At 36.2% G+C, this 23,828-nt stretch overlaps 1 protein-coding gene across 4 annotated transcripts in view; it reads right to left on the bottom strand.

Annotated features, from left to right (window-relative positions):
- MLIP (muscular LMNA interacting protein) overlaps positions 1–23,828 on the bottom strand; it is a 252,035-nt gene that overhangs the window by 97,045 nt on the left and 131,162 nt on the right. For 2 of the 4 annotated variants that reach the window (XM_081095070.1, XM_081095069.1), the window contains exons 4-5: positions 16,422–17,987; positions 5,844–5,915 (exon numbers count right to left, since the gene is read on the bottom strand). In XM_081095070.1, the coding sequence (XP_080951196.1) occupies positions 5,844–5,915; positions 16,422–17,987 (1,638 nt within the window). The remainder of the gene's footprint in view (positions 1–5,843; positions 5,916–16,421; positions 17,988–23,828) is intronic. The other 2 variants (XM_081095072.1, XM_081095071.1) reach the window with 1 other exon arrangement.

Raw genomic sequence — 23,828 nt, 5'->3', positions numbered from 1 at the left:
ATGTGCTGAAACTTTGAAATGGGACAATACTAAGCCTGCATTAAAATTTGGAAGGGCGTTATTTTGAGTTGAAATAGCTTTAAAATTTAGTAGAATTGATTTTTTTATTGACAAGAATTTATCAAAGTGCATCTTGATCTACTCTTTCTAGCAGCCATTAAAAGTAGTTTCTGTCTCTATAGTAAAAAAAATATTAAAATTAAATATATTAAATCTCTATTAACAGGAAATATGATCATCGATTGCTTTTTCACAACTTAGCCAGCAGAATTGTATTGCTGTTTCTTTATATTTATTCATTTTGAGTGAAGTTCTCTCAGATATTCTCCGATAAAATATTTTTATTAAAAACATATATTTGTCTACCAAATTGGACTATAGTCAAGTGAGGCATAATTGGGACATGCTTTGAATTCCATTTCCAAAGAGTCTTAGTTAATATACGTAATCAGAAATATGTTCATTAAAAATAGTGATATTTTGCTTGGGACAGACAACTTTGTGGCCCCGTTTTTAAAATTTTTTTAAAGGGAACTATTAAATCTGATGTTTAAAATAAAATAAGTTTTGAGATCCATACTACATTATCATTAATAGCTAAGAATTATGAGCAAGCCTTGTAAGTCCAAGTCCTCATGGGAATAGATGCCAATAAACTGTAATGGGTGTTCCCCCAGCAAAGGGAGCATCTCTAATGGAATTGCAAACAATTTTTCGTCAGATTTATTAAATCAGTCTAATCTACTACTCTCTTTCGAAATAGGACTAAGTTCTAAAAAATGTCTAAAGATAGAGTGCACAGTTGCACTCTAAACAGAGTTAGAAACTTAACTGCTTTCAAAGGAAGAATAATCTAAAAGGGTTTATGAAACTTTTTGTGATGCCAACTCTATCTAATTGGGTTGGATTTCAAAAAGTTCATGGGCAAGTTATTATATTTTAGTAAGGATCGAATTAACCATCCAATTCAGCAGCCTACTAGCCCCACTGCTTTAAGGTATCTACTTGGCATCTGTGATCATTAAAATCTTCACAGAGCTGTGAGGATAGTCAAGTACTCAGTTTAGTGTCTGATACACTAGCCGTTACTATGGCAGCCATTGTGACTATACTCTTTAATTGTTAAAAGGTGCCAAGTCTAAAACCAAGTCACTTCCTTTATAGAAGAAAGGCCCTTATATCTTTTCCATGGAAGCAGAATTGATAAGGCTATTCTACCCTAAACAAAGATTCTTAATTGTCATCATCCCAATTGCCATACACCAGACTCCTTTATTTTTATATCCTCTGAACAAAAGCTTGTCTTAACATCCTGTGGAATAAAATTGGATATTTTAGAGACATACTCAGCTATAAACTAAATTAATTGATTCAATAAACCTTTAGCAAAAATCTATATTCTCTCAGATAGCTCATGATAAAAAATAAAACAAGCAATATGCATAATTAAATATGATTTGCTAAGTGTTTTAAAAGAGCTATGTGCATGGTAGACAACTGCCTAAGGAGAACCAATCGGTTTAGAATTGCGTCCTGGCACCTCTCCATTGCTAAAGAAATTGGGAACGCATTCACTATTTACACTAATCTAAATTAAGAGATGTCTCTCTAGTAGAGGCCATATGCTAAGTTAGCAACCAGATTTTGTTAAATTTTTCAGACACACAGAGATCCTCAAATAGTCTTACCCAAAGACATATGTTTAAGCACATTGGAGTTTACCAACTCATGTCTTAAAAAATTAAACTGGCAACTTAGAATAAATTGGTTTGACAGCTGATGAGATATTTCAAATCTTTTAAGTTTTTATATTTTTGCATAGTCTTCAAAGTGGTTGTTTATTTTCCTTCTACCCCAAATAAATTTTATCCCAGAAGTTTTGTTTGAATAATTAATACTGTAATTTATATATGCTATTTATAAAATTGAACTCCTCTAGAATTTTTCTTTCAAACATGTGTAGCTTATGAATTAAAAGTATCTTTAAAATGCCATTTGTTGGATAGTAATGTCATTTGTTGTAAAACAGTAGTGATATAGCCTTGATTTTATCCCAAAGAATACTTGTGAGGAAAATAACAAAGAATTCAAATTATTTTTCAAGAAGAAATGTTATACTATTATTGAAAAATATTAATTACTCGAGACAATAAAGATCCATATTATATGATTTCATGGAAATATTCCCACCTTCATCTTTCCTTCCCTGAACACAAGTGCACAGTGAAAATAATAATCCATTTATTTAGAATATCAATATGTGCTCTGCAGTTTAATTTTAACTTTTTATCCACTGCTATCAAACTCATATGATAAAAAGAAAGCTTAGTCAATAAGAGATACTTTTAACATTCTCTGAGAGCAGTACGCAAATAGAGACTAAAAAATAATGTCCACATCAAAATTATTTTCTCTACAGAGTTCAGTATATTGTTGAACATATTGTAATAAGTTCTGTGGACAGCCGCAAATGCAAAGTAATCTGATTACTTTGTTCCTGCTTTATAATCACTTGTATTTCATCCTCATCTCAAGCTTGGACATGATTATTAGCAGGAGATGAAGCCAAAGACCCTGAATGAAGCAAACATGTTAAAAGGTGATGCTTACATTTACCGCTTCCTATAAAGCTTTAGTTTAAGACAAGCTAAAAATGCTTTCCTTCTAAACGTACATAGGAAAAAAAGATAGAATACTGAATATGCTATAAATTTCAGTTTTGATGCAGAAAATAAATTATAGAACAGAAGTACCAGAAACCTCATATCCCCTGCCAACAAAATGTACTCTTTTGAAAATTATGTACTTCATCTAGGGGTGATTAAATCTGAAAGCAATCCAGTGATTCAATGATGGCTTAATGTCTCATGGTAAGGGATGCCTGTGTTTGAATTTGGAGAAAATCTGGCTTTTAAAAATAGTGTTATTTTTAAGCAACTCTGGTTCCTTACTAATAATTGCTATACTATATTCTATAAACATAATGTTGTTTAAAATGTCAACCATAGGTTTAATTTGACTGGGAGAGAGAATTAATTGTTGAATTAAGGCTTGAATCAATTGTTAGCTATCTCTTCAAGACATTCTACAGTATATAGATGCTAACCGATTATTACAACGAGACTGCAGCATTACCCTACACTTTAAAGGTGGTGTTCTTTGCTATATTAAACGGATCTCAAAAAAACTTCTGTGATTTAAAATATTCCATAATGCTGATGCTTTCCAAAATAGATGAGCTTCTGATTATTATTGTCTTAATTTTCTCACTCAATTCAGAGATAAAACCCTGCGATTTAAACATCATAGGATGAGTTCTATTGTATAAACCAGCAATTTTCAACCTTTTTTCATCTCATTGCACACATAAAGTAATTACTAAAATTCTGTGGCACACCAATAAATTCATTTTGGCCCATCTGACAAAAAAAGAAAAAAATGTATCATTTTGATCTGTTCACACTGGATGGCTATTGTTGTGTTGGCTGTTATTATATTTGACAATGTAAGGGAAAAGAGGTCAGTGCCCCTAACCTCTTTAGTAAGGTATTGCATGTTTTAAAAATTCTTGTGGCATGCCACTTGAAAATTGCTGGTATAAACAGATAAAAAGGTCTAAATTACCAGATTTATTTTTTTTAAACTACAACTATGAAAAGAGCAACACAATAGTATTCAAGAAATATTAGTGGAAATGGAAATAAGCTCTCATAAAATCTTGTGATAATACTTTTGCTATTTAAAAATTCTTACAAAGTAAAGTTTCTTATCGAGGAGCACATACTATGGAAATGCCAGAAAAAATATGTGGAATTATACAAAGGCTCTAAAGCAAAAACAAACATCAAATCATATCATGAGATCTTTGAGCAATTCATGGTCCAAAAATATTTATGATCCAAAAATAATTTATCTTAGCCAAGAGATAATTACCCACATTATTGCTTGTATAATAATCAATCCTCTCTAGAATAATATTTTAAATTAGGCATCGTGATATTTACATTTTGGTGTACTAACAACAAAAATAATAATTTTCCTAAAAAATATGTTTTATTCAAAATTGAAAACACAAAAATTCTCCCATATGAAGTTGTATTAGATTAAATATATAGTGATACCACCATACACATTGATGAAATAGGTCTGTGATAAAATTAGAAATTAAGTTAATGGTTCTTCACTTTTAATGACTAAGAGATTATAATGCCTAAAATCCATTTAATTGGAAGAGAGCTGGCAGACAGAAATTTTGGAATGAATAATGCCATCCAACTTTATCTTACAAAAATTTTTCAAGAAGTAACTGTTGTTTTTCTAAATAAAACATTCATATAGTAGAAGCACTTGGGTACAGGAAATATGACAGGTTAGGTGAGACAATTATGATGAAAGGATACCATGACACAATAGGCCCCTATTCTCCCCGCTGCCTGATGGCTTTCGGGGGAGAGTTCCTCCCATTTCTGCAAAGGCAGGCACTAATGATCAGATTTCAGAAATGTCCATCTGAAATGGGCAGAGGGTCTGTGCTGAGGGAACCCTGCTACTATGATTCAACATAACAATAGGCCATTGGAATAAGGGGCAATTGGTGCACCTCTTGCATTCTTCTGAAGCCTCCTGAAATCAGAGCTTTAGGACCATTATGTATTGAGTTATAAAAGGTAGAAATTTAGAAGAGAAGTTAGAAAAAAAGCTTCCAATCTCCCTGAAGCCCAGTGACACCCCCAACCCTCAGTTCAAAGCTTATAGATACATATAGTAGAGCCTCAACTACATGTGTATAATTTGGAATTAGTTATCAGAGATTTAAGATATAAGAAATCTTCCCACTAATGCTCACCTACATGCTACTTAGCATTTCCCACTAACAATTCCTACTTTTCAAACAAGAGATCATGCAAAGTTTTTATTCCTCAGATTATGCTAAGATAACAAAAATGTAGATTCATAAACCTGTGGTCAAAATACTACCTGGTTGGCAAATATTAACATTATACAAACGATAAAAACAGTATTTGAAATACTAATTACACTGGGGGGGGGCCATAAATGAGTTTAATGCACAAAGAGATAAATTGCCTAAATAAATATCAGCAAAATAACATATGAAATGAACAATTTCATAGATTTTATAATTGATTCCACTTTGATTCTGATATGATCCTCCATTTGGCCTTCATTTGAGCATCTGCAATGTGCTTATTGAACCAGAGGCTATAATTGAAGTTACCTACTGAAGTAGAATCCTATAATTTTATAATTAGTAACTGAATAGCAAAGCAAAAGTGCCCTCAAGTCATGCAAATGCATGGGTCATTGGAAGTGATCTCAATCTTCCCTCTCATTTATGGGGGTAGGATCAGTAGCCAGCAGGAATGTATAAAGAGGTTTAGCCCATGATGGGTTCTAAGGAGCTAACCTGGACACTCAGCTAACTATACTGTGGAAGCCACTTCAAGTCACCAAGTTTTGACCAAGCTGTCCAGTTTCACATGTAACCCCATTTTGCCTGTACTCTTTTGATCAATGCCAATAGAGGTGGAAGCACTTGAATGTAACAACAATCTAAAATTCCAAAGGACAGGATCTATCCAAATCTAAATGAAGTTTCCAGGGCTACTTGACATTGGACTGGACATTCCAGGCTCATATCTAGCCTCTAGTGATAAATTGATGATGTCTTCAATTTTATTCACCAAGATGTTTTCTTCACATCATCCTAAGCTGAGAGAATTTTATTTTAGTACAGACAGAACTTTAAAACAGAAATTTTAGAAAACATAACAAAAGTTACATTATAAACATAAAATTTACTCTGCTTTTGAGCCAACACTGACCTTTTGTTCCAAAAGCAATGTGTTGGTAGGGATTGCTGCAAAAGCCTTGTAGCTTGAACTGGTCTTGTATTGCTAGAACAGGTAACCAGAAAGCAAGAGTGGAGATGAAAAGAGGGAAGAACATGACATAATTTTAGAGTAGTTCTACCAGGTTAAATGACAAGTTATCAAAGAAAACAGTTATTATGCTTGACCAACGTGTTTTTGACAGAAAAAAAATTAGCTTCCATGTTAATATTTCATTAGAATGAGAAGCAAAGAACTATCACAGCAGTAAAATATCAGCCTAAGGATAATGGCAATTATATGATATATATCTTCAGAATTAAAAAGTACCACTCTTTAGAAAGTTATATATAAACTAGAGGCCCAGTGCATGAATTCGTGTACGGGTGGGGTCCGGCCAGCCCGCCCCTATCAGGCCAGGATGGCTGTAGGGGGGGATGTGAGAAGTTGCTGGCCTGCCCTGTTCCCGAACAGGGTGGAGGGGCCAATCAGGAATGGGGCCAGCTGGAGGGAGGGGTTGCAGGCGGTTGGTGGGCCAGTCCAATCCCCTGGTCAAATTCCTGGTTGAACTCACAGTCAAGGGGACAATTTGCATTTAGCCTTTTGTTATATAGAATTTCTCATTAGCAGCATTTTGTCATAGGAGTGCTATTCTTTCAATGTGAGCGTTGTTTTTTATTTATTTTTTGTTGTTGTTGTTTTAATTCTCAAAGAAAATTATTTTTTATAGTGCCATAATTAACAAATATCATGCCAATAAATTATATTGAACTTATGATACATTCTCTTACATCATTTATAAAAATAAAGAACAGAATACATAAAATTTAGTAGCAGTTTAATAAGCAGCATATTTTGAATAGAAGTGATTTCATCAATTTAACTCTAAACTGGAAAAAATAGAAAGCTCTTGATCTTAAATTTATTTTTTAGACCTTATCTCCTGTATTTTCTAATATGGTAATGTTAATGAATCAAATGATAAAATGTCCTGAGTTTTAATTACAACTCAGTGTAATATAGTTTCGTTTTGTGTAGTATTTGGGGGAGAAGGCTGAACATGAGGAAGTTGTAGAAATCAGGATAATATGCATAATCAAAAGCCCAGTTTTGATACCGCTCTGGGTTCCAAGCTGCTTAACTAAGTTCAAGGCTCCTATCATTTCAGAAGCCCCTGCCTCAGGCAGCTTCCCCAGGGACTCAGAGACAAGGGGAAATCTGCACACAGTTCCACATTGCCTCAGTCCACTAAAAAGCATACTAAACGGTCTACAGAAGAAGACAGGGCAATCAAGTCAAATAAATCATTGAGTTTTATGGATATAATTGAAATAAGCTTCATTAAACTGGTGCAATGAAGGTAAGAGAAATCAAAATTCCAGACCTAAAAGAAGCCTCAGGTCCCTTTTAAGCCCTAAGTCTCTATATTCACTCTGAACTGCTATGGCCTCCAGACAATACCTTATTTGGATAAAAACAAAATGAAATGTCATCTCTTCATGGGAATAAGAACTGACACTTATTACTGGGAAAATTATATATATTGCATCATTTAATTTTCCCAGAAGCCGTGTAACTAAAGAGTCATTAGGAAAAAGAGACATGGCGAGGTCAGGTGTAGTCTAGTCTAAGACTAACCAGCCCATAAAAAGTAGAAACAGGTTTGACATCCAGGCTTGCCTGGATCCAATAGCCACCCTTTCTCTATAAGATCATATATTCTTCCAAAGAATATCTAAAGACAAATAATATGAAATAAAATATATCATTAATACTCCATGATGATTTTATTGTATTTAATTGCAATAATAGCTGCAATAATAATAGCTAGCCATCACTATGAGCCAGGTATCATTCTAAAAGCTTTCTGGGTATTACCTCATTTTATTATTACAGCAAACCTGTTAGGCAGATACTATATTAAATCCATTTGATATATGAAAACTAAAGTGCAGGGATGTTAAGTAACTTATGTAAGGTCGCTAGCTAGTAAGTCATAGCTGGGATCTGGATGCGGACACTCCACCTCAACAACAGTGCACTCATCTACCATATTCCCTTGCCTATTGTTTCAGGAAGCATAATCATTTATGACATTTGTCCTCCTGTCTTCAACTGCTCTAAAGATTATAGCTGGAGAAACCTGTACAGAGAGGTATCTTGTTAATGCATATATTATGCCACAGAATCTTAGAATCAGAAGTGATGTTGAAGGCTATCTAGTCTAACGCCCCCATCCAAGACAAAAATCTCTCTGATCCTCTGTTCTGCCACCACATGAAGAACTGCCTACCTCCAAGACAACAAATTTAGCATAATTGTTAGAATTGGTGCAAAATTCCTTATATTGAGCCAAAATACAATACAACCATTCCATTGTTCCTATTTCTCTCCCCTTCTAATCATGTGCATTCTAAGAGCTCTCTTCAGCATGGTAGTTATACTGCTATTTCTATCAACCCCTCCTTACCAATCCTTAACTGATGAATTTCACTGTTCTCATCATTTTGCTCTGTTGATATTTCTTTAAATTTTGAAAAGTTATGTGTTTAACTAGATGTATTTTTTAACAAAAAGTAGAATATAATCATCACCTCTATGATTTGACAATAAAGTCAACTAATACAATGAAGATTATAATAATTAGAACTGTCTCCTTGTTTTTGGTGGCGAGTTTAGAATATACAGGAGAGTGAAGTTGGAGTTAGTTCATATTGTTGGATCATAGGAAGCATGGGAGGAGAAGGCCATATGAGGACAAAGGCAGAGATGGGAGTTATGCAGCCAGAAGCCAAAGAGAGCCGGGAGCCCCAGAAGCTGGAAGAGGCAAAGACGGGAGACTGGAGAGAGTGCAGCCCTGCTGACACCCTGACTTTGGATTTCTGGCTCCAAGAACTTCACAGTGGCCTAGAATCTCTAATCCTTTTATTTTTTTAAGCATTTGTTGAAATCAAACTCCATTCTATACATATGCTTTTTCTCTAGATCCAAAAATAGTACTTTAGACATTGTCTCTATCCAATTTCATCTGACTAGATTTGGATTGTCACTGTAAACTATGAAGATAAAAATTTTTATATTATTTCATGAACCGTCTGCCTAGGCACGTCATTTGTATTTTTATTCAAGTCATATACCAGTGATAAAGAGCTCCTGCCTACCAGGTTCTGCCATCAATCAATCCTATAAATAGATTTGGATATAGCAGTTCAATTCATAAATTCATTCAACAAAATATTATTGTGTATTTTGTGATATGCATTGCTCTAAGTACAGTGAACAAAACATACAAAGCAAAGAGCTTGCATCCTCATGAATAGGGACAAACCATAAACAAATAAGAAAGCAAAGGAAATGTTTTAGAAAAACAAATAATAGGCAGAAATGTGAAATAAGTTAATGGATTAGAGAGTGACCTTGAGGATTCTTTGGATTGGGGACTTGGAATAAATGGGAGTTCCCAGAAACAAGTCATTACACTCACATATCTCTTTATGTTCTTGATATAGTGAGAGATATCACAAAAGCTAGAACTTGGAGGACATTCAATAAATAAAGGTCTGTTGCTTGAAAAAAATGTCTGACTTCCAGTTATAACTGTTGTTGTAAACATTCACAAACTAAGACTATAGGTTATAACTTTCAGAAATTATCTTCCATTTTTTTGAAAAATGGAACATATGGCTCGCATTTTTTCCCTGGTAAATCTCTTATTTCCCATCAGTTACAATAGTTTTGCAATAGAAGTAGAAATGTCATTTGTTTTCAGACACAATTTATCTAGACCAGGAAATATGAACTTACTCAGAACTAGGCAATCTTTCTAGTTCCTCATCTATCTTAGGCTTTATGCATCTCTAAGACATCTATAGCTTTCTCTTTTCAGTCTGAAAATCGTTCTTGTTGCCATAAGAGATAAGTTTTAGGTTCCCTGTATTTCCTCTGGGTTCTTTTAACAACATTCTAATTTGGACATATTTCTTCCTCAGCATTCTAAGGCTTCCAGGTATTAAACCAAACTCATTTTTTTCCCTTCCTTTGTTTAAAATTAGAAATCACTCTAGTCAAGGCAATTATAACTTGAATAATGGACTGTCATATTACAGGTTGGAATCACCTTCAGCAAATCACAGAAGGTAGACTTGACCAGCCTGACCCTGAATCTAGCAAAAAATGTAATGATACTTATTGTATCCCTCCAATTTGTCATCTATGCTTTTAGTCAACATCCAGTAAATATGTCTTAAATATCCACTACATGACACTGCAAAGTTTAGGTTTAGAAAAGGAAATGGAGTTTTAGGACATAAGTGTATCAGAACTAATCCTATTTATAGGCAATCCTAGATATTACAACATAAATCCTGGGTGTGAGGATGGGGATAGCAAGAGCATATCCTTCTCCTTCAGAAAACATTCCCCACCCCTGTCCGATCCCCTGTTGCCTAAATTTCCACACCAGGCTCTAGTAATAAAGACCCAGGAGATCTCAAAGTGAACTATATTAGCTGCCTGAAGAATCAGAGATTTGAACTCATGATTACACTTTAAGTAAAAGTGACTAGCAGAACCTCAGATTACATAAATGACAAGAGAGAACTCTAGTGAAGAGAGTGCCTTTCATTATGGCCAACTTCTCTTGCCAGAAGCATCGATGAGCATATATACTTCCTGCTCTTCAGTGACATGCTTGCACTGCCTGAGTCAGAATTTCCCTAAGAGGAAAGCTCAACTGAGGTCCTGATCCAATTCACAGAAGAGATTGCCAGACACCTGCCTTACATCTGGATCACTGGCAGAGCACAATCTCTATAATGATTTTTATACCTGAAGTGGAAGAGTAGGAGAGGAAGATGACAGTGGCAGCTACTAAGAAAACTTCCTAGACTTTTTTTTCCCAGGGGCCCTCTCCATGGCTGGAAACTTCCAGCTCTCTAAATGTGTAATACTTATTTCATTGTATTATAATATTTTTGCCATCCCTATTACCCTGTAACATCTTTTAGGGGAGAATTTCTTATTATTTCCAATACCTAATATCATCCTGGCAAGAACAGATACTCAGCAAATATTTGTTTGAAAATTATGCTGATTCAGAGGACATAAAAACCCAAAATTTTAGTTCCTCATCTTCAGGCCAAGCCTTAGATGTTGGAGACTCTCTTTCCCTATTCAAGCATGCCTTGAAGACATTTCCAATGTCCTAAAGGCATCTGCCTTCAATGATTTGAACTTTCAGGTTTGAACTCATGACCTTGAATCTTTGTTGTTTTTTTAAGTAAATTGTGCTGCTATAAACATAGGGGTGCATATATCCTTTCTGATTGGTGTTTCTAGTTTCTTGGGATATATTTCTAAGTATGTTCTTTGAGTTAAACTGCACAAGCGTCTCTCAATTAAAATGCAAATATTCCCCAAGGGGTAAAAAAAAAAAAAAAAAAAAAGTTTGTTAATCCCTGACATTGTAAATCATTGCTAAGATGAATCCAGAAAACCTAGCTGGAGAGAAGCAAAGAAAATGGACACAGCATTGATTACTATAGAGATGGACGTGACAGATAGCAGGGATGGGAGAATCATGAATCTAGAATCCCCTGAAAGGTGCCAAGAACTTTGTGGAGGAGGAGGTAGAGTAAAAGACAAAAAGGAAACAAGAAGGTACATATGTGTAGTTTAGCTATTTTACTATTTCACCTATGACTAGCTTTAATGATTGCTGAATGTTTTTCTACCGACAAAATATATACAGAAGTATTATCTTTGTCTTCACTGCTGTAATCTCCCAGAGCCACCATCACTTCCTAGATTGTTGCAATAGCCTCTTTTTGTTGTTGTTAATCCTCACCTAACCACTGAGCAACACTGGCCAGGGCTGCAATAGCCTCTTAAGGTCTCCTTACTTCCTCTCTCACTCTCTTAGAGTCTGTTCTTCACACACAGCCAGATAGATAAGATTGTTTCAACCTTCCCCCACACACGCCAATTGCTTCCTGTTTTACTCAAATTAAAAATCAAAGATTTAGAAGTGGCCTGCCGGATCTCACAGGCCTACGATAGCTCACAGTTACATCTCCCTCTGACAACCTCAAGTTCCCTCCCTCACTCCACTCTGGCCACACTGGCCTCCTGTTCTTTGTATCTGCCAAACACTCTCTGGCCTCAGGGCTTTTTCCTGACTATCCTCTCCTATGAGCAACACCTCCTTGCATGTCACCTTCTGAAAGAAACCTATCTTGACCACCCAATTTAATCTGTGACACCATCCCTTACCCTGCTATACTTTTTCATTACCATGTAAATGACCTTCTAACACACAAGAAAATGTACTTATTTGGGAAATGGGGGTTATTAGTGATTATTTCTGTGCCATCACAGAATATAAACTTGCTATGAGCTATTTTATTTGTGGCAATATAGCCTTACAACTTTGAAAAGTGCCTTGCACATATCCTTACACATGATAAGCACTCAGTACATATTTATTGAATGAATGAGTGGTTTGTTTGAACTCTCATTAAGTATTTTAGCTCATGGAGGTATATTTCATAGTGCTCATTTCCCAGATTATATACGGATTAGCAGAAATGGAGAAAATTACATAGAGACTGTTGCCACCAAGTTTCCAGTATGATATATTTGGGAATGTTTTGATGCCTTAAAGAAAAGAGAGTTTATTTAAAGGACGCATATGTAATACCTTAATCAATAAAGAAAAACATTAAAAAAGAAGAAAAATATGATGTTGAAGATCCTAAAAAAAAAAAAAATACCACCTACAAGTTCATAAAATATCAAAAAGCTCTCAACTAATTCCTTAAATATACTGTTTCCAAATAACTTTAAGGCCAACACAGGCACACCATCATCTTGGGTGAGTGCATGGAACATCATGACTCACTAAGAGAAATTTTAAACTGTTTCATAAATAAATGCGAAATATATTAGAACCTGAATACAACTCCATGGATTAATTTTGTGATATTTAAACTTTCCCAAGGGATTAAAAATATCTCAGACAACATGGATGTTGATCAAAGAGTAGCCTGAACAACATCCTGGAAAATGTCCATCCTGTCTACAGCCATGCTCATATTGTGAAATGTTATTCTTAACTATATCTGATATTAAAATATGTCAACTGTATCAGACTAATGCACACAGATTCAGAACCTTAAGATTCAATCTACGAAAAAGAAATATTACACATACTTTGTACCTGAATTTAGCTCAGCCTGCTCTACTGTTCCATTTTATTTTCATATCAAAGGCCAGTAGGGCCCAGACTTTGAACTAATGTCATTCAAGTATTCATGTTTTAATATGATGGCCATTTGTATTCCAGGACCTCTTTCCTTTTGGGATCTGGCACTAAGTGAAACTGATCTATATCTGAAGCTCTTTAATTTCAAAGATAGCCCTGTGCTCACATTAGCAGCACAGAAGAAGGAGCAAGACAAGAAACACTCCATAAAGGCATGAATTCTTTGATATCCCAAAGCTTTTGTCTATTTTCTTCTATCAATCTATAAAATAATCTTAGCAATTTAATAAAGACTAGTCAAACATCAAAAAGAAACTGGGATAAGATTTACCTATTCCAGAATCCATTTTAATGAATTTTTATATTCGGGTTACAATTTCTGAAAAAATAGCTTGCAATAAAAAAAAATATATATGCAGGCTGATTTTTTTTACCTGGAGAGATAATAGCAAGAACAAGGAAGAAATAAATAGACAAAGAACAGCATGTCTCAGAGAGTGATTCTTTTTGCAGAAGTTATCACAAGTTTTACCCATTATAAGAAATATTTTTCTGTTTAAAGGATCAGGTAAAAATAGATAAATTATAACTTCTCGATATTTTTATATTTTAATTAACATCAAATTTATTGTGCATTTCTAGAAACTTAGTTTTTAGCTTGGAAATGAAGAAAATAAAACAAAATAGAGGGCAAATGCTGAAAGTTCTTTAATATTGGGAGCAGTTAATGAGCTGTGGAAAAACAGGTCTTTAACAAACTTGATTTTAGAACCAAAAAAAGACTTGGGCCCTCACCAGTTTGGCTCAGTGGATAGAGCGTCGGCCTGAGGACTGAAGGGTCCCAGGTTCGATTCCGGTCAAGGGCATGTACCTTGGTTGTGGGCACATCCCAAGTGGGAGATGTGCAGGAGGCAGCTGATCGATGTTTCTCTCTCATCGATGTTTCTAACTCTCTATCCCTCTCCCTTACTCTCTGTAAAAAATAAATAAAATATATTTTTTTTAAAAAAAGGATTTGGCTTTAGCAAAAGCCCCGCTGGGCCAAGCCTCTCCCAGGTCTCTCCAAAAACAGGACAAAACATGAACGAAGCAAAGTGACCACAAACAGAAACACTTGGAAGAAGCCTCCGGAGTACAGTCATTTCCCACAAAGGTGAGGAATGATTTAGGTGCACGGCCATAGGGTTCAGGCAATACTTGTTAATAAATTCAGGAAATGGTAATGTTTACATCACCAAGCTTTTGTAATATAGCACAAATAAATTTCATAATAGCATATGCATTAAGAAGATAATCACTAGGTCATTTTACCTCAAATATATAAGATTTTCAATTTAGAATTATAAAAATGTTAGATTTTTCTCTATCCCATTTGCTTTGAAAGTTTAAAATGCAAGGACTTAATAATTTCTAATAATACATTTTTAAATGGCTCAAATATTATATAAATTGATCATTCTTATCATTATTCTATAACAATGATTTCCTTCATGAGAATTATTAAATAAAGCTAAAATAATAATTGATTTTTTTGTTTTACAGCAATAAAATATAATAAATTGTTCACTGAACTTCAGTTTCTTGGTGTATAAAATGGAGAAAATAATATTACCAATCTCATGGTCATAAAATTAACTGACATTGTCCCTTTTAATTAATTTTTAGCTATTTTGAATAACTACTAGGATATATCTTGATTCACAGAAAGCATTTGATATCTGTTACTATAATCATCATTACTATTATCATCACTATTCAATGATAAGCCAATCTTCTTATGTCTCCACATATATTTCCCTGGAATCAACTTCTATACATTTGCCCGGTTATTTACCCTTTCTGAAATATCAACTCCTTTCTCTTCATTAAGATAAATACTAAATATTTCAACTGGCCTGACTCTCACAATATTTCTATTATATCAAATTCAGTGCACAATTATATGTAATTGATTTATGCTATGTTAACATTTCCTTATACTTGTATTCCAGCATTGCTGTAGATTTAATAACTCTAGATAGCTTCCCCACATTATGTATATGTATTTTTGAATGAAAAATTTTAAGACAAAAAAAATGCTCTCTTACTTTCCTTAAACACACACACAGAAGCACATACATATATACACACATCTCAAAAAAAATCTAGTATAGAGGTAGGCACAGAGTGAGTGTTTAATGCATGCATGCTTTTTAAGTTAACCTACATCATTAGTAAGAGCATGTGAGTTGTTTTATCTTTCCTATCCTAACTTCATCCTTCAAACAGATTTGGACACAGCCTCCAGGGAAGTTGAAAAGAGTAAAACTGTGTTCCTGTGAACTGAAAATTTGAATTCCCTCTTAATACAAGCACTTCCATAATTTTATTTTATTTACATAGCAATGACCAAGTTCTGAGTATATAATATGCACATTCTAAATTATTTGAGAATAGCTGGGAAGCTGGCATGTTCTATAGCAGTGTTGCCTTCTTCCAAAAGAAATGAGCTCTATGGATCACTCCTTCAAATATTTCTCTTCTCATATTAAAACAAATGCCAGTTTCACCTCTCTCCTCAGTGGGTTGCTTTGGAGCACTCAAAAGTCAATATTTCTTCTTTCTTAATTCTATTTCCTTATACCCAACCTATTTTCTCTGTATTTCAAATTACTAAGTTTTTTGTGTTTATTATAAATCAAATCATTTTCACATATAAAGGAAATTTCTATTCCCTTTTGCCCTATGTGGATATAGCTAAATGCATATTGATTTAGCTTGAGGTATGAAGAGCAATAATAAAATCAACCATGTAGAAGGGGAAAAATTAATAATTATAAATGAATGATGGCAAGGGAAATAGAAAGTTTTTAAATTGGCTTGGCCTAGAATATGGGCCTAGATCTAAGATAATATTCCTTTTTACACTGATCTTATCTATAATTCTCTCAGTATAGGATATTTTTATGGATAATTGATTCCATGTTATTAAATAGTTAGACATGTATCATATCACCAAATCTCTACTAGCTGCTTTAAATTCCAGCTCTTGAATCAATAATATAACCCATATTATGCCTAAAACAATAAAAATATAAGAATTTATCATAACAGGAGGATATACAAAATCAGAATTTCACAGAAACATGCACAACTTTAGCATGTTCCTGTTCAAATATACCAAATCCTAGCCACACCCCAACCCCACACTTGCACTTTCTCATAGGAATAGAATGAATGTCATAATCACTGATTTAACCCCCTCTGCAAAAAAATAAAATCTTCTTCCACATTTCAAAATAAGCATGCACCATGCAGCATGCAAAAAATACCTTGGGTTTCTTATTCTCAGGGTCTGTTGGCATGGAAAATGCACAAGGTGAAATCAGCTCCTTGGTTCTTGTTAGAGAGGTGGAAGGTGATGGGGTTGAAACAGATGACCTGTGGTCAGATATTGAGCTTTCCGATCTCCCAAATCTTGAAGGTGAGGTGCCACTGCCACAATTTGGGTGCAGTGCGGAAGGACTGAGCTGGGCTGCCTGAGTGGGAAGACTAGCGTGAGGGGGAGGGAAGGACCCCAATTGGGGAAGAGAGGCAGAGCTAGCAGGGGAGACAGGCGGTGAAGGAGGAGCAGAAGGATCCTGCCCTTGGCCAGAGCGCTGTGGTGATGCTCTCTGGGATCTGTGTAGCAGGTCTGAAAGAAATGGGGAAGGATGGAGACTTTTCTCTGGAGAGGAGAGAGTGGCTCCTTGGTCAGTGGGAAATGCAGACGGTAACACGGAGGAGGCTGATGCAGAAGGGTATGTGTAAATATCCCTGGGCTTTTCTGGACCCCTGAGGTCAGCATCCCTTCTGCTCTTCCAAGAAAAAGGATAAAATCTTTGTGAAGCGGGAGGAAGACCTACAGGACTCGAGGTTGTTTGCAGCAGGGAGGGGATTGAATGACTCTTCAAAGCAGTGGGTGATGGTGTCTTCTCTACATTCAAAGAAGCAAGGCTACTGCTTTCATGTTTTGTGGGAGAAAGGGGGTGTGCCTGAGGAAGGGGAGCAGACTGGGTGAACAGAGGCAAGTGAAAGGATGGCTGGCTAAATTCAGAATCCTGGTGTTCCCTTTGCCCAGGAGACCTGGCGCTCAGCGAGCAACTGGAGAGAGATTTTTGAGGTGTGGATGGGGCTTGCTTTGCTTTTTGATCAAGTGTGAGTGTGGACGAAGCCAGGGAGTTGAGAGAGAAAGTGGGACAGGATGCAGGGGACAAGGGTCTCTGGTGAGAAGGGTTGGACTTGAGGATGGCAGTGAGGAGAGAAAGCCGGGAGGGCACCAGGGATTTCACCCCTGACCTTGAGAGATTTCCACTGGAAGACATTGGGCTACAGAGAGTGGAAGAAGAGCCATGGAGAGAGGAAGTGAATGGTTTGGGACTTGGAGAGAGTGAATGCAGGACAATACGGACTGGTAGGTACGAGGCTGAATTCGACTTCGGAGAGGCACTGGAGGACGGCGGAGGAGAGGGTCGCAGGCCTTCCCCGGGGCTAAGGACAGGTGAGGCTGACGCTGTCTTCCTCGGAGCTTCCAATGGCCGGCCAGGTTTTTGATCGGCTTCACTGGGACTGGACAAATTTGAACCTGATAGCTGCGTGGAATGGGGAGACTGAAACGTCCAGGAGGTGCCTTTCGATGCCAAAAAGGGTGACGAGTGAGTGGAAGTTTGAAAATACGAAGCTGTTTCTTCCACCCAGGCCCCACCGGCGTCCAGCCTCCTGGGGTGGAACTCCTCCAGGGCAGAGGCCCCGCCGAGCTGAGCGGGGTCGGGTGGTGCTTTCTGATTAGTTGGAGAAACCAAGGAGAAAGCAGGTGGTTTACAGGCAAGCTGCTCAGAGGTAGTGGGAGAAGAAGTTGACTGGAGGAGAGAGAAACAGACAGATTGTAATAGGACATTATGTGTGAAACTGTCAAAATAGTCTTAGCACTTGTGTGTGTATGCAAACAGTCCTAATAGTTTACATGAAAAGAGGCACCCTAAACCTCCATAAAAATGGAAAAAATTGTGTTTTGCCCAAGAGGCACTGTTTTGAATTTGAAAAAGAATATTAAAAAAACTTGAAGTATTATATACAATAGCTCATTTGTTCCCCGGAATGAGCATCAATATTAAATTATATTTGCATATTTCCACTTAGAAATTACTCATTGGCAGAATCTAAAAGAGTTATCTTAATTTGGAATTGTGTGATTTGAAAAGATTTAAGTCACCATCAATGTAAATCTCAAAATTCCCTCGGAAAATGAAATAGATTTTCTTTCATTGTAAGAATATAAACCATCACATAATAATAATGACTACAGTCCTTAAAAAATTTAACGTCCTTCAAAGTTTGCAATTCTAAAAATCTGGACTGCTGTTACATGTTGTGAACCTAAAAAGAAATGCCTAGAATTCAAAAGATGTAGCACCCAATATCAATATACAATGGTAAACAATGAGAGAGTGAAAGCAAAGTCCAAAACAGAGAGGGGATTTTAGCTTACAGAAATACTTTCCTTAATTACTTGCCAGGGTAAACACATAACAAACAATTTGGTTGTTTGTTACTGAAAGAGACACATATTCTTTCATATCAAAGGAATCCAGAGTACTTTATAAATGTAATCTACCTTACACAGTGCAACTAACTCATCAACTCCACACAAAATAAACAGACAATAAAGAAATAATGTATCCTTGTCAAGCTAGGCTGGGATGAGCCTGTGGAATAACAGGGTATATGTATTCCTGTGCTCTATTTTTAAGACAAATACTGAAATTATAAGTGAGTCTAAAGTCAAATCTTTTAAACAGAGGTTTTCTTTCAAAATTATTGATTTGATTCTATCAATTCATAACAGAAACTACTTGTGTCTAACCAAGAATTTGGGGAAATAATGAATATTTATTAAGTGATTTTATATTTATGTATTTTTTGCATTACATAGCAGGAAAATGTATGACCATAATACTTAAACTTAATAAAAGATTGATTTAAAAATTCAGTAACAGATACTTCTTGGTTTTGCTTAAGGTGTCCATGTTAAGGTTTCCATCAGTTTTAATGTAAAGATTTTCATATCATATAGTTTTGAGTTCTGAAAAACATTTAAAACTAATAAATTCAAACAACTCACCCCAGACTTTCCAGTTTCTGAGCAAACATACACAAAATATTAATTTCTTTTTATATGTAAGCCACATATGTATTTGCAACACAAAATTCTTGCCAAAATAAATAATATTTGAGTACATTGGCATAACCCAGAATATCCATAAATATGGGATAATTGAAATCAAGCAGAGAAATTGAGAAAGAAAGCTTAGACATTCCCTCATGTAAGTTTTAGTTAGAAACAATTCTATTTAGTCAGTGGTTGTAGAACTGTTTCATGCGATTAATCATAAATGAAAGTCTTCTTTTATTGTTTCCAATGATGGTCTCCTCACAGAAGGAATGAAAACATTTCAAGACCTGGTAGGATGCCTTTCATGTTGTGCCACAGCTTTTAGTAAAGAATTTTATAAATTAGTAATAAAATCCCCAAAATCCCATTATCTTTTCAGTCATGTTTCCAAAAACTTCAATTTATATGACAAACTCATTAATTTATCCTGATTATTCATCAAAATGTCATGATAAAATCATAGGGCCATAATTTTGAGGATCTCATTCAGAGGAAAATATTGTTCCAACAAACTTTTTCAAGAGTATGGATTCTAATTACCAAATTTTCTACTACATGAAGTCATATTTTAGCTAATATAAGTAACTCAAAGTTTTGTTGTACTTTTTAATAGTTGATTATGAAGAACTTCTAAGAGAAAAACTCTGAAAAATCTAAGAATGTTTATTGTTTATATTAATCTACATATTTTTATATTTTTACATCTGTATATTAATAAGTATTTATAATATATTCATTTCTAATTTTTAAATATACTCTGATGTTATTCTAATTTATCCTAATATAAAAAATGTGGCACCATGGTTCTTTAAAATTCCAAGGAGTGAAGAATGGATTTTTTAATGAAAAATACTCATCGTCCTGAGTTCCTCTCATCAGTAAGTTTTTTAAAAGAGGAGCTAAAGACATGAATGATTTTATGCAGAAAGAATGGATACCTGTCAAATGCTCAGTGAGTTGCCCAGGCTTTATTTTACTACCTCTTCCCTGTAAATCCCTTATTTCTCTATTGATGTCTATAAATTATTTCCATCCTTTCATTCTCTCTCATTAATAACTCTTCCTGCTGTTTGTTACTAGGTTTGTTACTGTTACTCTAATTTCTTCTCCCTCAAACTTGTTCTCCTTCTTCTCCACTATTTATTTCTAACCTGATCTTTGTTGAGTCCTTTGCTTCAAACATCTCTCAGAGCTACCCGGGACTATGTACTCCAATCCCAAACCCTCCTCCAAATACTTGAGCCCCCTTACCACACACCTCCTCCAAAGTCATTCTCAAAACTCTCTTTTACTAGAAAGACTATCCTGAACCCTGGAATACATTCACATAATCCTCGTAACACAGGATACACTGTTCTGCTGTCATCAGCTTTCCCTCCTGTTCTGAAAAACAGATCTTCCAAAAAGTCAACCCTCACCATCAACCCTTTTCCCACCATTCTCTCACTGTGCTCAACAACTTAGATTTCTTTTCTCCAAGGAAAACTGAGATTACCAGGAAAATCCAATTTTCTTGATCTACCCTCATTTTTTTTTTATTCTAGAAAAATTATGACTTTTCACTTTTTAAAGGTTAATTTTCTCTATGTACTCTGAGTCACAGAAGATCCTGTCTTAGGGATCACATTTCATCAGTTATCCTCAGAGGCTATGTATTCACCCTTTTTGTTTTTTTACTAGCTCTCTCATCTTAACATAAATATAAAGCAGAATTTTTCTAATATTTAAAAACATCAAAATAAATATCATATAGACTATAAAAATTTTCACCATTCTCTAGTCTTTTCATTAAAAAGGCAAAGTCCTTTTGTTTGCCCTGTTAGCTCAACTGGCCATATAATTTGTTTTGGCCAGCAGATCATTAGCACATGTGATATAAGAAGCAGTGGTTTGAAAAGCAGTGTGCATCGGAGCTTACTGGCTTGCTGAGAGCAGAACATTGCCATAATGTGAATGAGTCCAGCTAGTCTGCTGGAAAATACAATAGCACATCTCAACTAACAAGCCACCAGACAGCTAAACATCTACAAACCAATCCAGAAGCCAACTGCAGACACATAAGTGAACCACAACGAAGATCCAATCCTGTGGAACCACCTGGCTGAACCTTGCCAAATTGTTCACTGGAAGATTTCTGAGCTAAATAGAAGGTTGTTGTTAATAAACACTAAATTTTGGCATGGTTTGTTAAGTAATAAAAGCTAATTAGAAATGTATGTATATACGTACACTAAGATCTTTGTGGATCCTGTCTTTCCCATAGTTATAGGTCTATGTTGTTCTCTTGACAGTTACATCTTTACCATACAGTCACTGTATTGATTTCCTTTTCATGGCAAACACACCCTAAAGTGACTTCCCAGAATCCCACTCTGGTATTATCCCCTCCTCGAGTATGGGTGGAAGTTGTCACTAATTAATAGAACCTGGCAAAGGGAAAGGAATTTTGTAAATGTAATTAAAGTCCCTCATCAGGTGACTTGAAGTTAATCAAACAGGTGATTTGATTAACTTGAAGTTAATCAAACGGGAGATTTGAGTTTTTAAAAAAAGGAATCAAAAGGTTAGAGATCAAAGTAGCAGAGCAAATAAATAGAATAAACATTTTAAGCTACTAAATTTATGGAGATCTGTTATGCAGCCATGGAAAACTAATACACTTTCTACTGGCTTCTTAACAGTCCCCTCCATCCTCTCTTCCAAAGGCACTGTTAACACAATTGTCAATGATTTATCATTTTCTAAACCCAACAGGCAAAGATAAGGGAGTCTTATCTTTTCTGATTTCTCTCTAGAAACTGACACTTTCCATCTCTCCCTCCTTTTCAAAACTGCTTTATCTGTGGCATCTGTTTCATCAGTCCTTCCCTTCTTTCAGCCTCTTCTCTTCTTTGTTGGAACTTCTCTGCTAATTCCTAGAAATGCCTAAGCACTGCGTGTTTGCCCAGAAAACTTGTACTTAACCTTTACACTTTAGCTCATCTAATGTGAACCTTGCCTGAGGTTTGAGGCTGATTTAGGTGTCCTCACCAGCATTTCCCATTGTTCCTTGAATGTGTTACCTTTCATTGTCATTGTATTCAGGTGCATCTGTTTTCAAGTTCCTTGAAGGTAGGTGCTATGCCTTTTAAAGTTTATTCCCTTAGTGTCTAGTGCATGGCGTATTGCCTTCCTGAAAGAATGAAGAAGTGTCCAGTAAATGTAAGGACAAAAGTACATAGAGCAGGGACATAGTGTCTCCTTAAAGAAGGCCTCATCACCTTCAGAGATTGTCCCCTCTAACTCTGCTACAGTCTCCAGACAGTGAGGTTAGGTGATGGATGGGGAAAACAGTGACTGATGGCCAATTTAGTTTTACCTCACCAGAGAGGAAAAAAGAAATTTGAGTTCTGATATCAAGTCAGGAGACCCTCCTTTTAAGGGCTCCATCATCTTTCTGCTGGAATTGACAAAGCAACTTGATTTCCCATAAATGTACTTCCTCTATCCCTTGAGCTAATGGTACAAATGATGTTTTATCCAGAGAAAGCAACAGGCCATCAGGCAGGGATCAGAGGGATTCCACCGGCATCAGAGCAGAGCCTGGGGCCTCCCACAGAGTCAGAAAAATTCTCCTAAGTGTGTCCAATCTCACTCACCATAGATGGTGACAAAAAGATTAAGAGAACAGAATCATATCCTCACCCCAAGCAAGAAGGGAAATGGGGGGATGGCAGTGGGAAGATCACTAGAGAAAGGTGGTTAAAAAATTAAAATCACCACCTGGTGATTTTATTCAAAGATAAAAGAAAATATCTACACTAATAAAAGAAAAATACGCTAATTAACCATACATTCACTATGCCTGCCAGCTAATCAGAGCGACTATATGCAAATTAACCCAACCAAGATGGCGGTTAAATTGTATATACCGCTGGGAATGAAGACTGAAGACAACATAGAAGGAAGCCAAGCACTGCAGAAGGGAGCAAAGTAGAGGTGGTAGAGACAGGAACGGAGCCAAGGTGGCAGAGGCTGGAGGTGGGAGCAGAGCTGGGGCGCGGCAGGCAGCCAGGGTGCAGCGGGCGGTGAGGGTGCGGGGCGCGGCGGTGGGTGGCGGGTGGGCAACGGGAGGCAGGAGGCAGCAAGAGGAGGTGGGAGGCAGAGGCAGCTGGAGGAGGTGGACGGCGGGAGGAGGCAAGAGGCAACGGGAGGCGGGAGGCAGCGGGAGGCAGGAGGCAGCGGGAGGAGGCAGGAGGGGGCAGAGGTGGGAGCAAAGCCCTATTCTTGCAGGAATCTTCCTGCAATGGGCCTCTAATCCTATATAATAAAAGGCTAATATGAAACAGACGAAATAGCAGAATGACTGATTGCTATGACATGCACTGACCAGGGGGCAGGCGCTTGATGCAGGAGCTTCTTCCTGGTGGTCAATGCACTCCCAGAGGGGGAGTGCAGCTCAGCCAGAAGCCAGCCTTATGGCTGGTGAGCACAGTGGCAGTGGCAGGATCCTTTCCCGCCTCCTTGGCAGCACTAAGGATGTCTGAAT

Source organism: Myotis nattereri (assembly GCF_964212035.1).
Source record: "Myotis nattereri genome assembly, chromosome: 6".
NCBI lineage: Eukaryota > Metazoa > Chordata > Mammalia > Chiroptera > Vespertilionidae > Myotis > Myotis nattereri.
Note: the sequence above shows the minus strand (reverse complement) of the source record. Positions and strands in the feature narration are given on the sequence as shown.